Here is a 15,201-nt window from a genome sequence, read left to right on the forward strand (position 1 = left end):
ATTTTTCTCTTGCCTATAAATAAGCAAAATATCCTATACAATACTAATATGCATAGGGTTGGTTTTTCCTTTCAGAAAATAGAGCTGATATTCTCCTGACTTCACATTCAGTACCCAAAAAGCAACTACTATGAGAACTAGAGTAAGAAGTCTGAACTAACATATAAGGTAGTCCCCATTTAATTACATGTCACAAAGAAAAACTCAGAAGATAAAAAAAAAATTTAGAATTCAGAAGTCAATTGCTAAGAAAAAAATTAAAAGATACTACCATTCTTTGTTATTTACATTCATTTGCAAATTCTAATATAAATACCTACTGGCAAATAATAAGCCAAATTTTACTTGTTCAATTTCAAGTATATATAGAGAAGCTTTACAGTCTTATATTTATTCATATTATGCAATAACATTTTACCTAATCTCCTTTAAGGAGAAAAATATCTAAATAGTATAGAAGCCAGGAGACATATAAACAACATAAACCAAATACAAAATTTTTCAAATACCTATTTTAATCATATTCCCTAAAAATATATAATCAAAATAATTGTTAACATTTTCCAACCTTTACTAATAAGTAGCTTTAAGAATGTTATAACAGGCCAGGCATGGTGGCTCACACCTATAATCCCAGCCAAGGTGGGCAGATCAGCTGAGGCCGGGAGTTCAATACCAGCCTGGCCAACATGGCGAAACCCGTTCTCTACCAAAACCACAAAAATTAGCCAGGTGTGGTGGCATGTGCCTGTAATCCCAACTACCCAGGAGGCTGAGGAACAATAATCACTTGAACCCGGGAAGCAGAGGCTGCATTGAGCCAAGATCATACCACTACACTCCAGCCTGGGCAACAGAGAGAGACTCTGTTTCAAAAAAAAAAAAAAAAAAAGTTATAACATATTCATTATCAGTAACATTAAAGTTTGATATTGCCACAGATTTTGCTATCCCATCTGCTTACATCAAACATCCACTTACATTTGACGCTTAATATACTCTTTAAGCAATGCTTCTTCCACAGGATACACCTGTACACCTGTACCATCATCATAGTAATACATCATACTGGTATTAAGTTCTGTTTGAAATGGTTGATCAGTCCTTTCACCATGTTCTTGATAACCATATGAATAATCAAAGTTCACTTGATGTGAATAAAGAAAAAGAAAGGTAATCACATATTAGAAAAAAAATAGTTACTATGGATAAAGTGAAGAACTTCAAAGGTTAACAAACATAAAATCATCTATTACCAAACAAAGAAAATTAGTTAAAACATAATAGAGGATAGTTGCTCTATTTTTTTCAAAGTTTATCTAATTTAACAAAACAAAAATTATGTCATACATCGAGGATTTCCTCTGCCTCGTCCTCTTCCCCGTCCTCGGCCTCTTCCTCGACCTCTAAAGGAACCTCGGATATTACCACCCTCACTTCTCACACTGGAAACTTCATCTTGATCATCTCTTTTTTCTCTATCTCGCCTCCAACCTTTTAAAAATAAAAATATTTTTATATACTTCGATTTGCCAAGTAAAATAACACGATTGTCTTTATGAAAACATAGTAGCCACCTTCTTCCACTTTGTCACTAATTAACAGTAGCCAGGCATTTTTCAGATGGATACAAACTGAAGAGATCCAACAAGAATTTATCAAAAATATCTCTAGCATAAAACAGAGCCTAAAAAGTATTGGCATATGAAGAATACATTCTTTTTTTTTTTTTTTTTTTTTTTTGAGACGGAGTCTCGCTCTGTCGCCCAGGCTGGAGTGCAGTGGCTGATCTCAGCTCACTGCAAGCTCCGCCTCCCGGGTTTACGCCATTCTCCTGCCTCAGCCTCCCGAGTAGCTGGGACTACAGGCGCCCGCCACCTCGCCCGGCTAATTTTTTTTGCATTCTTTAGTAGAGATGGGGTTTCACTGGGTTAGCCAGGATGGTCTCGATCTCCTGACCTCGTGATCCACCCATCTCGGCCTCCCAAAGTGCTGGGATTACAGGCTTGAGCCACCGCGCCTGGCCGTGAAGAATACATTCTAACAAGTAAAATCACATATTAGAAAGATAAAGAGATAATTTTATTAAGATTGTGCTGATAAAGATTCAAGAAATTTCAAGACTACTAATTTGTACTATATAAAACTCCTAAAAAACACTTCTCACAAAATATTTAAGGATGGTTCTATTTAAGTAAATGACATTCCTTATAAAGTAAAAAGGAAATGAAAACACAAAACAAATTGAGAAAAGATATCTGAAGCGAAATATAGAAATTCTATCTAGAGTACATGTAAGAACCATACCACTCTCTCTCATGCAACACACACACACACACACACACACAACCACTCAATGGGGAAAATATCTAAAATACAAGCAGGGCAAAAAAATGCAAGTGGACAATAAATACTGAAAACGCTGCCTACCAATGAGTCAATAATCATACAAGTCCGGGCACAGCGGCTCAGGCCGGTAATCCCAGTACTCTGGGAGGCCGAGGTGGGCGGATCAACTGAGGTCAGGAGCTGGAGACCAGCCTGGCCGACACAGTGAAATACCACCTCTACTAAAAATACAAAAATTAGCCGGGCGCCGTAGCACACACCTGTAAACCCAGCTACTCCAGAGGCTGAGGGAGGAGAATCACTTGAACTGGGGAGGCAGGGGTTGCAGTGAGCCAAGATTGTACCACTGCACTCCAGCCTGGGCTACAGAGCGAGATTCCCTCTCAAAAAAAAAAAAAAAAAAAAAGAAATCATAAAAAGAGGCCCGGTGTGGTGGCTCATGCTTGTAATACCAGCACTTTGGTAGGCTGAGACGGGCAAACTGCTTGAACTCAGGAGTTCAAGACCAGCTTGGGAAACATGGCAAAATCCTGTCTCTACCAAAAATATAAAAAATTAGCCGGGCGTGGTGGTGGAGTGCCAGTAATCCCTTGGTAGGCTGAGGCAGAAAAACTGTTTGAACCTGGGAGGCGGAGGTTGCAGTGAGCCAACACCCTGCCACTGCACTCCAGCCTGGGCAACGGAACAAGACTCCATCTTAGAATAAAAAAAAAAGAAAAAAGAAAACAGTGCTCAGCCTTACTGACTATAAGAAATGCTAATTAAGACAATGAAAGGTTCTTTACCCCAGTACAACAAATATTTTAATGTCTCTAATATGAAACATGGGGCCGGGCGCGGTGGCTCAAGCCTGTAATCCCAGCACTTTGGGAGGCCGAGGCGGGCGGATCACAAGGTCAGGAGATCGAGACCACAGTGAAACCCCGTCTCTACTAAAAATACAAAAAATTAGCCGGGCGCGGTGGCGGGCGCCTGTAGTCCCAGCTACTCAGGAGGCTGAGGCAGGAGAATGGCGGGAACCCGGGAGGCGGAGCTTGCAGTGAGCCGAGATCGCGCCACTGCACTCCAGCCTGGGCAACAGCGTGAGACTCTGTCTCAAAAAAAAAAAAAAAAGAAACATGGACAAAGTTTAAAAAGGTTTAACATTAGCCAGGTATGGTGGCTCACACCTGTAATCTCAGTACTTTGGGAGGCTGAGGGGGGCCAATCACTTCAGGTCAGGAGTTTGAGACCAGCCTTGCCAACATGGCGAAACCCCATCTCTACTAAAAATACAAAAATTAGCCAGGCATGGTGGTGGCGCCTGTAATCCCAGCTACTTGGGAGGCTGAGGCAGGAGAATCACTTGAACCTGGGAGGCAGAGGTTACAGTGAGCCGAGATCTCGCCGCTGCACTCTAGCCTAGGTAACAGAGTGAGACTCTGTCTCAAAAAAACAGGTAGAACATTCGTATATTGCTAATAAGGTTGAAAACAGGTATATCTACTTTGAAAATCAACTTGGAATAATCTAATTAATGTGAAGATATGCAAATCCTAGAGAAAAGGTTTTACAACCTTAGCACTTTAGACTTTGGTGTGGGGGCCTGTTCTGTGGACTACAGGATGTTTGGCATTATCCATGACCACCACCTACTAGATGCCAGTAGCACCCACTCACTCCCTCAGTTGTGACAACCCGTAACAAATATCTCCAATGTCAAATGACTCTATGGGGAAAAAAAAATCACCCTCACTGAGAACATTACCCTAGATTCCATAGTTCCATCCTCAATGCTTAGACCTAAAACAGTCTTTTCAAGCCACCTCCCCCTCCCAAAGTGTTGGGATTATAGGCGTGCACTACCGTGCCCAGCCACTTTTTCAAACATTTCTGCCTTAATCTGTAAGTAAGCCTTATGTATTTCACACACAAGTACACTTACAAAAAAATTTATAATTTAAACACATATCATTTTAAAATTTACTATGTGAAGCACTCTAGGTTTTTAAAAACCTTATCATGAACCAATATACTGATTTCATAACCCACTCACAGACTATAGTCTGCAGTCTGAAAAAATTACCCTAGAGAGCCTCTTGTACTTGAGTGCTGGAAAACATGCATATTAAAATGTTCACGGTAGCACTTTAATATCAAAAAAACAAGAAACAATCCAAATACCCACCACCATTAGTACAGATTTTATCAAATAGTGAAACAGCCTTTCAGCAGGAAGAGAAAAGAAGACTTACAGTAATACAACCAACATGCATTAATCTAAAGAAAAGTAGGCTGGATTAAAAAAAAAAAAAATTCCTGCCAAAGAATGTTGATAAAGTCACATTGCACGGCGATTTCAAAACATGCAAGAAACCAATGCACTTAAGCTCATTTTTTCCGAAACAATGGGATGAAATTGCAGAGTGCACAACGGGAAGTTTAAAAGTAATAGTAACATATATTTCTTAAACAGGGTGAGTTTCCACTGTTCATCATCATCACCATCCTCATCATTATTATTATTGATTTTACAGATGGGGTCTCACTCTGTCACCCAGACTGCAGTGGCATGATCATAGCTCACTGCAGCCTCAAACTCTTGGGCTCTCAAGCAATCCTCCTTACCTCAGCCTACCAAGTAGCTGGGACTACAGGTGAGTGCCACCATAGTCAGCTCATTATATGGTTGTTCTGTATAACTTTATATCTATTTTCTTGTATATTCAATATTTTTCTTTCTTTTTTTTTTTTTTTTTTTTTTTTTTGAGACGGAGTCTTGCTCTGTCGCCCGGGCTGGAGTGTAGTGGCGCGATCTCAGCTCACTGCAAGCTCCGCTGCAAGCTCCGCCGCCCGGGATCCGGCCATTCTCCTGCCTCAGCCTCCCGAGTAGCTGGGACTACAGGCGCTTGCCACATCGCCCAGGTAGTTTTTTGTATTTTTTAGTAGAGACGGGGTTTCACCGTGTTAGCCAGGATGATCTCGATCTCCTGACCTCGTGATCCACCCGTCTTGGCCTCCCAAAGTGCTGGGATTACAGGATTGAGCCACCGCGCCCGGCCGTATATTCAATATTTAATAAGAAAAAAATTAATGAAATTAGGAGTATCCATTACTTTTAGAATAAAAACTTAAAATGACATTTTGAAAAACAGTAGGAAAAAAGTCCATTTTGCTATAGACACGTTTTATACATACATACATATATATATGCACCCCTACACATGCATGATCATGGTGCATTACAGCCCCAAATTCCCAGGCTCAAGCAATCCTCCTACCTCAGCTTCCCAAGTAGCTGGGACTACAGGCTTGCACCATTGCATTTAGTTAAAGTTTTATAATTTAGAAGTCATATTTTGTGGACAATTGAGAAAAATTAATTGTTGACTAGATTTTAGATGGTACTAGGAAACTAGTGTGATTTTCTTAGATGATGCATTTTCTTAGGACATTAGTGATAAAGCATCAACAGCTCCAAGTTACTTTCAAGGGATTCAGCAAACAAATGAATTAAATACAGAGAAATTATTAATCTAGATGGTGGCTAGACAGGTATTCACTGTACAATTCTTTCAATTTTTTGTATGTTTAAAGTTTTTCATAATACATTGGAAATTTTTTTTAATCAAAATATATTTACCTCCACACAGGTATATTTAAAATTTTTGAATGGCTATATTGTCTGTAAAATTTCCTCAGGCCTTTTTATCCATTCACAGGACATGACTTACCAGATTACAGCAGAAAACTATAAAAACAAATGCTCATCCTATTGTTTCCACATATCCTCCTATCCTCTGCTTTCTGAAAATCTGAGCAAACCCCGTGAAAAAATGTATCTGGGTTGGATGTGTTGGATCACACCTGTAATCCCAGCACTTTGGGAGGCCGAGGGAGGCAGATCACCTGAGGTCAGGAGTTCGTGACCAGCCTGGCCCAACATGGTGAAACCCTGTCTCTACTAAAACTACAAAAAGTAGCCGGACACAGTGGTCCATACCTATAATCCCAGCTACTTGGGAGGCTGACGCAGGAGAATCCAGCCTGGGCAATACTGCGAGACTCCGTCTCAAAAAAAAAAAGTATCTGGCCAGTATATTTAATGAAAGTAAAACCATTCAGTAAAAACTAATGGGCCGGGGTGCAGTGGCTCACACCTGTAATCCCAGCACTTTGGGAGGCAGTGAGCCAAGATCACGCCACTGCACTCCAGCCTGGGCGACAGTGAGGCTTTGTCTCAAAAAAAAAAAAACAAAACAAAACACAAAGACTAATGGGATACTTTTTAATGGAATAATCAGCCTAACACCTGAGCTAACTCGATATTAACACAACTGAAAGTGAAATACACACAGTAGTATTCCAAGCAAAAAAAAAAAAAGCCTGAACCTAATCAACCTAGCTCTTTCTTATTGCCAGTTTTAAAAGGAACAGGCAGGCCGGGTACAGTGGCTCTCACACCTCTAATCCCAGCACTTTGGGAGGCTGATGCTGGAAGATCACTTGGGCCCAAGAGTTTGAGACCAGCCTGGGCAACATGGGGAAACCCCATCTCTACAAAAAATACAAAATTAGCCAGGTACGATTGTGCATGCCTGCAGTCCCAGCTACTGAGGAGGCTGAGACAGGAGAATTGCTTGAGCCTAGGAAGTGAAGGTTGCAGTGAGCCGAGATCATGCCATTGCACTTAGCCTGGGAGACAGAGTGAGACTCTGTCTCAAACAAAAAAAAAGGAACATGCAAATACCAAAGAAAACCATGACAAAGCGACCGGCACGGTGGCTCATGCTGTAATCCCAGCGCTTTGGGAGGCCGAGGAGGGCGGATCATGAGGTCAGAAGATCAAGACCATCCTGGCTAACATGGTGAAACTCCGTCTCTACTAAAAAATACAAAAAAATTAGCCAGGTGTGCTGGCGAGCGCCTGTAGTCCCAGCTACTCGGGAGACTGCGGCGTGATGTGGAGCTTGCAGTGAGCCAAGGTGGCGCCACTGCACTCCAGCCTGGGTGACAGGGCAAGACTCAGTCTCAAAAAAGAAAAAAAGAAAAAAAGAATACCATGACAAAGCAATCAGTCAAATCCAAAATACGGGAATTCCACTAGACATGGGACTTAACACATAGCAAAAAGAAAAAAAGTTGCTGATGAAAATGTAAAATGCTACAAAGTAGCCATTTCTTATAATGTTAAATACACAGCTACTATATGACCAATCAATTCACTCACAGGCATTTGAGAAATACATACATTCCACACAAAGACCGGTAAACAACTATTCATCAGCATTATTCAAAGTCCAAAAACTATAAACAAGCCACTTATCCATCAACAGATTAAAAAGACGAAGGGCTATATGCATTCAACAGAATATTATTTGGCAATAAAGAGGGAGAAGCTGAGTGCAATGGCTTAACTTTGTAATCCCAACACTTCGGGAGGCCGAGGCAGGAGAATCGCTTGAGACAAGGAGTTCAAGACCAGCCTGGGCAACACAGCAAGACTGTCTCTAAAGAAAACTTTTTATTTAATTAGCCGGGCATAGTGGCATGCACCTGTCATCCTAGCTACTCGGGAAGCCCAAGAGTTCGAGACTGCAGTGAGCTATGACTCTCCCACTGCACTCCAGCCTGGGCAACAGAATGAGACCCCATCACATATTTAAAAAAAAAAAAAAAAAAAAAAAAAAGAGGAAGCTAAAGCTTGTTTGAAAAGTCTAATGAGAAAATTATTATCTCCACAGTCTCAAAGCCTCTCTACACAAATTACATAGTAATTACAAAGGGAGAAAAGAGTATTTTTATAATTAAACAAAAAACTGAAGAAAATTAAAAAATTTTTAAAGTCTAGAGTACACTACCTAAACCAAGTTATCAAAGTTAATAATCAGTGTTGTGGTCGGTTGCAGTGGCTCAAGCCTATAATCCCAGCACTTTGGGATGTCGAGGTGGGTGGATCATTTGAGGTCAAGAGTTAGAGCCCAGGCCGGATGCGGTGGCTCAAGCCTGTAATCCCAGCACTTTGGGAGGCCGAGACGGGTGGATCACGAGGTCAGGAGATCGAGATCATCCTGGCTAACATGGTGAAACCCTGTCTCTACTAAAAAATACGAAAAACTACCCAGGCGATGTGGCGAGCGCCTGTAGTCCCAGCTACTCGGGAGGCTGAGGCAGAAGAATGGCCGGAACCCGGGCGGCGGAGCTTGCAGTGAGCTGAGATCGCGCCACTACACTCCAGCCCGGCCGACAGAGCGAGACTCCGTCTCAAAAAAAAAAAAAAAAAAAAAGAGTTAGAGTCCAGCCTGACCAATACGGTGAAACCCCATCTCTACTAAAAATAAAAAAATTGGCGGGGCGCAGTGGCTCTAGCCTGTAATCCCAGCACTTTGGGAGGCCGAGACAGGCGGATCACGAGGTCAGGAGATCAAGACCATCCTGGCTAACACGGTGAAACCCCGTTTCTATTAAAAAATACAAAAAACTAGCCGGGCGAGGTGGCAGGCGCCTGTAGTCCCAGCCACTCAGGAGGCTGAGGCAGGAGAATGGCTTAAACCCAGGAGGCGGAGCGTGCAGTGAGCTGAGATCTGGCCACTGCACTCCAGCCCAGGCGACAGAGCAAGACTCCGTCTCAAAAAAAAAAAATTAAAATTAAAAATTAAAATTAAAAAATTAGCCGAGTGTGGTGGCATGAGCCTGTAGTCCCAGCTACTTGGGAGGCTGAGACAGAAGAATTGCTTGAAACTGGGAGGCAGAGGTTGCAGTGAGCCCAGATCACATGCCACTGCACTCCAGCCTGGGCAACAGAATGAGACTCCATCTCAAACAAAAAACATAAATAATAATAATAATAACCAATGTTGTAATCAAACTAACAATCAAATAAAGTTACAGGAGCAATCAAAATTAATATTAATCAACGTTGTAATCAAATAACCAAATAAAGTTACAGGGGTAATCAAAGTTAATATCTTCAATAATGGAACAAACCAAGGTCATACTGCCATGCAACTCACTAAGAAGAAAATATTATTGTTTTACACAGTACTCCTGGCCAAAAATTCACAACCCCAATCCAATCACAAGGAAACATCAGAAAACCCAAAGTAAAGGATATCTACAATATAATTATCCTACAATCTTCAAAAAAATCAATGTCATGAAACATAAAAGCAAAAGAACTGTTACAGATTAATGGAGCCTAAAGAGAGAAAAAAAAAATTAAATGAGTGATCCCAGAATGGATCCTTGGAGCAGGGGAGGGATCAACTATAAAGGACTTTATTGAGAAAAATCTGCCTGTGGACAATCACATTGTATTAATGTTAACTTTCATTGTTGTTAATTGCATTACGGTTATATTGTTCTTATGAAATATACTCTGAAGGTATTTAGGGTTAAAGGGACATGATGTCTTCAACTTATTCTCAAATGGTTTATACATGTGGTTACTAAAATAACAAGCATTAAGACTAAGTCTTTCCTTAGTCATTTTTGTCTTAGAATGGTAACTTACTTCGTGTATCATTTCTCCTATTGTTATGTGTTGGTTTATTTGCTTCAGGTTGACATCTTGAGCTGTTCCGGGATCCAGGTCTTTCTTGACTCTCTGATCTTACATCATCTAAGTGGAGTGGTACCCACTTGTGCTTATTAGCTTGAAGAAAACAAAATAAAATCATTTAAGGACAAATGCACAATTTTCACTAAACCCTTGCAATTTGAAAGCACTCTGAACTTTAATCAAATAAGTGAAACACTGAATGTATATTTTAAGATTATTTGTAAAGAGGCCAGACACAGTGACTCATGCCTGTAATCCCAGCACTTTGGGAAGCCGAGGTGGGTGGATGACTTGAGGCCAAGAGTTCAAGAACAGCCTGACCAACATGGAGAAATCCTGTCTCTACTAAAAAGTACAAAAATTAGCCAGGTGTGGTGGCACACGACAGTAATCCCAGCTACTCAGGAGGCTGAGGCACAAGAATAGCTTGAGCCTGGGAAGCGGAGCTTGCAGTGAGCCAAGATCATGCCAAAAGGCCGGGCGTGGTGGCTCACACCTGTAATCCTAGCACTTTGGGAGGCCGAGGCAGGCAGATTACCTGAGGTCAGGAGTTCAAAACCAGCCTGGCCAACATGGTGAAACCCCATATCTACTAAAAATACAAAAATTAGCCGGGCATGGTGGCACATGCCTGTAGTCCCAGCTACTCGGGAAGCTGAGACAGGAGAATTCCTTGAACCTGGGAGGCAGAGGTTACAGAGAGCCAAGATCGTGCCACTGCACGAGACAAGACTCTGTCTCTAAACAAACAAACAAAAAAGTACATATACATACTATTCTGTTTAGTACCTTATGCTTTAAAAAAAAAAATCAGTTTAATTTAAAATTCTTAGGCTTTAGAATGGGATATATCTGATAAAACACTGTAATGTATACTTTGGAAAGTTAGGCTTTAGGTTTGAAGCACTTTTAGCTCCAGATCACTGCCTAAAATATTAATTTACCCAGGATTTTTACTAATGAATGAGGTTTCTCAAAATATAAGAGGGAAAATGGATAAGTATAAAATTTGTTTAACTTGACATAACTTTTTACAGCTATTATGCATCTTCCTAAGGACAAAAAACACAAGCAATTTAACTTTTCTTGATGACTAAATGACAATGTAACTATTTATGGTTATTCTATAGTGAAATTCTGAAGATCATCTATTCATGAATGCCATACCTCGGGTTTCAAAATGTTCAGTATTCTGCCCAATCTATATTTTCTACCAAAATAAAGACTCATGGGAATGAAAAAACTGCCAAGGTAATTTAAAAAGAAATATTAGTGTGCAACTACAATATTGATATCCTATAAATCCTGCAAACTATGGATCAAATGAGGAAAAGTGAATATAAATGCATCTAAAAAGGCTTTTAATCTTATACTATAAATTTATGTCAATGAGATTCCTTGACACAAAGAAGCCCTTCTTCTGAAGTCAAAAATCTGTACTCTAGATCAATTAATAGCTTGATTATATGAATTGTTCTAACTACAAAACATCTGGGTTTTAGTGTTGACTGACCAGTTTTAATTGAAGCAATTAATAAAGACAAATTTTAGATCAGGATAACAAATCTGTCATCTGTATGGATTCTAGACAGTCAAGAACACTACTTATATATGTAGGAAGCAGGAAATAGTTAAGTGACGAAGTAGTTAAGAAATGGGCAGGCCAGGCATGGTGGCGCGCACTTCTAATCCCGGCACTTTGGGAGGTTGAGGCAGGTGGATCACTTGAGCCCAGGAGTTCAAGACCAGCCTGGCCAACATCGGGAAACCTTGTCTCTACAAAAAAATACAAAAATTAGCCAGGCGTGGTGGCACATGCCTTTAGTCCCAGCTACTCAGGAGGCTGAAGTGGGAGGAACACTTGAGCCCAGGTCATCGAGGCTGCAGTGGGCCATGAGCATGCCACTGAACTCCAGCCTGGGTGACACAACAAGACCCTGTCTCAAAATTTTAAAAACATTTTTAAATTTAAAACTTAAAAAAAAGAAATAGGGATAAATTTTTCTAACAACCACTTGTTTGTCTTCTTGTCACTGTTTTTGAGCAATCAGCCTTTATTCATGGTATCAAGTAACCATCATGCTTATCCTGAACTAAGGATTAGTTATTTATTAAAAAAACAAACTATTCGGCCAGGCACAGTGGCTCACGCCTGTAATCCTAACACTTTGGGAAGCCGAGGCAGGTGGATTACCTGAGGAGTTCGAGGCCAGCCTGGGCAACAGAGTGAAACCCTGTCTCTACTAAAAAGAAGGTTAGCTGGGTGTGGCAGCGTGTGCCTGTAATCCCAGCTAGTCAGGAGGCTGAGGCAGAAGAATTGCTAGAACCCGGGGGGAGGAGCTTGCAGTGAGCTGAGATCCGGCCACTGCACTCCCGCCTGGGTGACAGAGCGAGACTCCATCTCAAAAAAAAAAAAAATAGAATCCTAACTCCAAGGCCCTGTACACCATGGACCTTGCCTATCTATGTCTCCTGCTACTCTCCCAGAAAATCACCTTGCTTCAGTCACCGACAACTTAACAGTTTAAAGCCCTTTTCTGCCTAGAAGCGCGTGAAGACACTTTGACCAAGACTCCGACCACTGAATGAGTATATGCTTTTACAAAGCAGGTAAATCATAAACTGTCCCTAGACACATGAAAAGTTCAGAGAAGAAAATGGAAAAGGACATGAAGACAATATTTTTATTCCTTCAAAGTGTAATTTTGACAGGGGAATGCTATGAGGGAAAAGGCTGACTAAAAATTTTTTTTTTTTTTTGAGACAGTGTCTTGCACTGTCGCCCAGGCTGGATTGCAATGGCGCAACCTTGGCTCACTGCAACCTCCACCTCCTGGGTTCAAGCAATTCTCCTGCCTCAGCCTCCCGAGTAGCTGGGACTACAAGCGTGCACCACCGTGTTCGGCTAATTTTTTTTGTATTTTTAATGGAGACAGGGTTTCACCATGTTGGCCAGGCTGGTCTCAAACTCCTGATCTCAAGTGATCTGCCCGCCTCGGCCTCCCAGAGTGCTAGGATTACAGGTGTGAGCCACTGCACCTGGCCTATTCTCACTTTTGTCTTAGGAAAAAAATGTATTTAATTTTCACAGTACTCCCTAAATATAGGGAGCAGTTCCGATGCAGATGTAAAAGAACAATAATTGTCACACAACTTTCCAAGAATGTATCTACAACTGTACCTCTAAGTGGAACTCCATTCCATTTTCTTGCATAGAATACAAGTTACATACAAAAAGGAAAGTCTAACAGTTCAGAAATGTTACAAAAGCAAATGAGTTACCACTGCAGATTGTTTATCCTGAAGAAATACAAACTATACATTTTTGACTATCAGAGATAAGTTAATGAAATACAATTCCTCATTACAACTTTCTTCAAAAACTAAAATCAAAATAAAGATATGGACAAACTGACCTCTCTTTCGTTGATTACTTGACTGAGCCTCATCCTCACTGACATTTTCACCGGGACCATTTAACTTTGTTTCCCGATTTTCTTTGCTCTCACTGTTACTTCTCTTTTCAACCTTCTCTTCTTTTTCTTTTCTATTTTGTGGCTTTTTATTTCCTTGGCTGAGGACGCTCTGAAACTGCAAAAAGGTTTTCAGAATGAAATGATTTCCATTAACATTTTCACTAACACACCCAAAAATTTGTGGTAATATACCTAACTTAAAAATGCAAAACAAATGACAAAAACTGTTATCAAAAGCAAAAAATTACTTCTCAAAAGACAGTTAAAAGTAAAGCTGCAGACTAGGAGAAAGTATTTGTTAAGTATTTGACAAAGAACTTTTATCTAAAATACAGAATGAACTTTCAAAACTCAGTAACAAGAAACCAATTCCACTTTTTTTTGGTGGGGGGGAAGGAGTCTCACTCTGTTGCCCAGGCTGGAGTGCAGTGGCACGATCTCGGCTCACTGCAGCCTCCACCACCTGGGTTCAAGCAATTCTCCTGCTTCAGCCTCCCTAGTAGCTGGTATTACAGGCACATGTCACCACACCTGGCTAGTTTTGTTTTTTTTTTTAAGTAGAGACAGGGTTTCGCCCTGTTGGTCAGGCTGGTCTCAAACTCCTGACCCCAGTGATTCACCCCCCTCAGCCTCCCAAAGTGCTGCAATTACAGGCATGAGCCACTGCACCCAGCCTTCCGTTTTTTTAAATAGGCAGATTGATCAGATACTTCATCAAAAAGATATACCGATGGCAAATCTATGAAAAGATTATTGCATTCATTCGTCAGAAAAATGTAAATTAAAACTGCAATGGGAGACCACTCCACATTTATTAGAATGGCTAAAATATTTTTGAAACTTGACTAAACTATGGGCGAGTAAAGATGGGTGCGGTGGCTCACACCTGTAATCCCAGCACTTTGGGAAGCCCAGGCAGGTAGATTAGTTGAGCTCAGGAATTTGAGACCAGACTGGGCACATGGCAAAACCCCATCTCTATAAAAATACAAAAAACTTAGCCAGGCATGGTGGTGCATGCCTATAGTCCCAGCTACTTATGGGGCTGAGGTGGGGGATCACAAGGCTACAGTGAGCTGAGATCATGCCAATGCACTCCAGCCTGGGTGACAAAGTGAGACCAGGTCTCACAAAAAAAAAAAAAAGAGAGGGAGTGAAAATGTGGAGTAACTGGAATTCACGTACACTGCTGATAGAAGTGCAAATTCGGCAATTTCTTAAAAAGCTAAAACAGGGCCGGGCGCGGTGGCTCACGCCTGTAATCCCAGCACTTTGGGAGGCCGAGGCGGGCGGATCACAAGGTCAGGAGATCGAGACCACGGTGAAACCCCGTCTCTACTAAAAATACAAAAAATTAGCCGGGCGCGGTGGCGGGCGCCTGTAGTCCCAGCTACTCAGGAGGCTGAGGCAGGAGAATGGCGTGAACCCGGGAGGCGGAGCTTGCAGTGAGCCGAGATCGCGCCACTGCACTCCAGCCTGGGCGACAGAGCGAGACTCCGTCTCAAAAAAAAAAAAAAAAAAAAAAAAAGCTAAAACAGGTAGCTACTCTATGATCCAGCCTAGTGACATACCCAAGAAAAAATGAAAAATTTTCTACACAAACGTTCATATAGCAGTTTTATCTGTATCAACCAAAACCCAAAATTAATCCAAATGTCCATTAACAATAGGTGAATGGACAAACTGTGTTACATCCATACTACTCAGCAAGAAAAAGGAATGAACCAGCCCGGCGCGGTGGCTCAAGCCTGTAATCCCAGCACTTTGGGAGGCCGAGACGGGCGGATCACAAGGTCAGGAGATCGAGACCATCCTGGCTAACACGGCGAAACCCCG

General features: G+C 41.3%; 1 protein-coding gene across 10 annotated transcripts in view; it reads right to left on the bottom strand.

Moving 5' to 3' along the window:
• LOC105486414 (La ribonucleoprotein 1B) overlaps positions 1-15,201 on the bottom strand; it is a 151,921-nt gene that overhangs the window by 121,940 nt on the left and 14,780 nt on the right. For all 10 annotated transcript variants that reach the window (XR_011620976.1, XM_071093046.1, XM_071093044.1 and 7 more), the window contains exons 4-7: positions 13,306-13,480; positions 9,842-9,982; positions 1,351-1,494; positions 982-1,147 (exon numbers count right to left, since the gene is read on the bottom strand). Coding sequence is in view for 9 of the 10 variants with exons in the window: in XM_071093046.1 (XP_070949147.1) it covers positions 982-1,147; positions 1,351-1,494; positions 9,842-9,982; positions 13,306-13,480 (626 nt within the window). In the remaining variant the exon portion in view is untranslated. The remainder of the gene's footprint in view (positions 1-981; positions 1,148-1,350; positions 1,495-9,841; positions 9,983-13,305; positions 13,481-15,201) is intronic.

This window comes from Macaca nemestrina, chromosome 3, assembly GCF_043159975.1.
Source record: "Macaca nemestrina isolate mMacNem1 chromosome 3, mMacNem.hap1, whole genome shotgun sequence".
Lineage (NCBI taxonomy): Eukaryota > Metazoa > Chordata > Mammalia > Primates > Cercopithecidae > Macaca > Macaca nemestrina.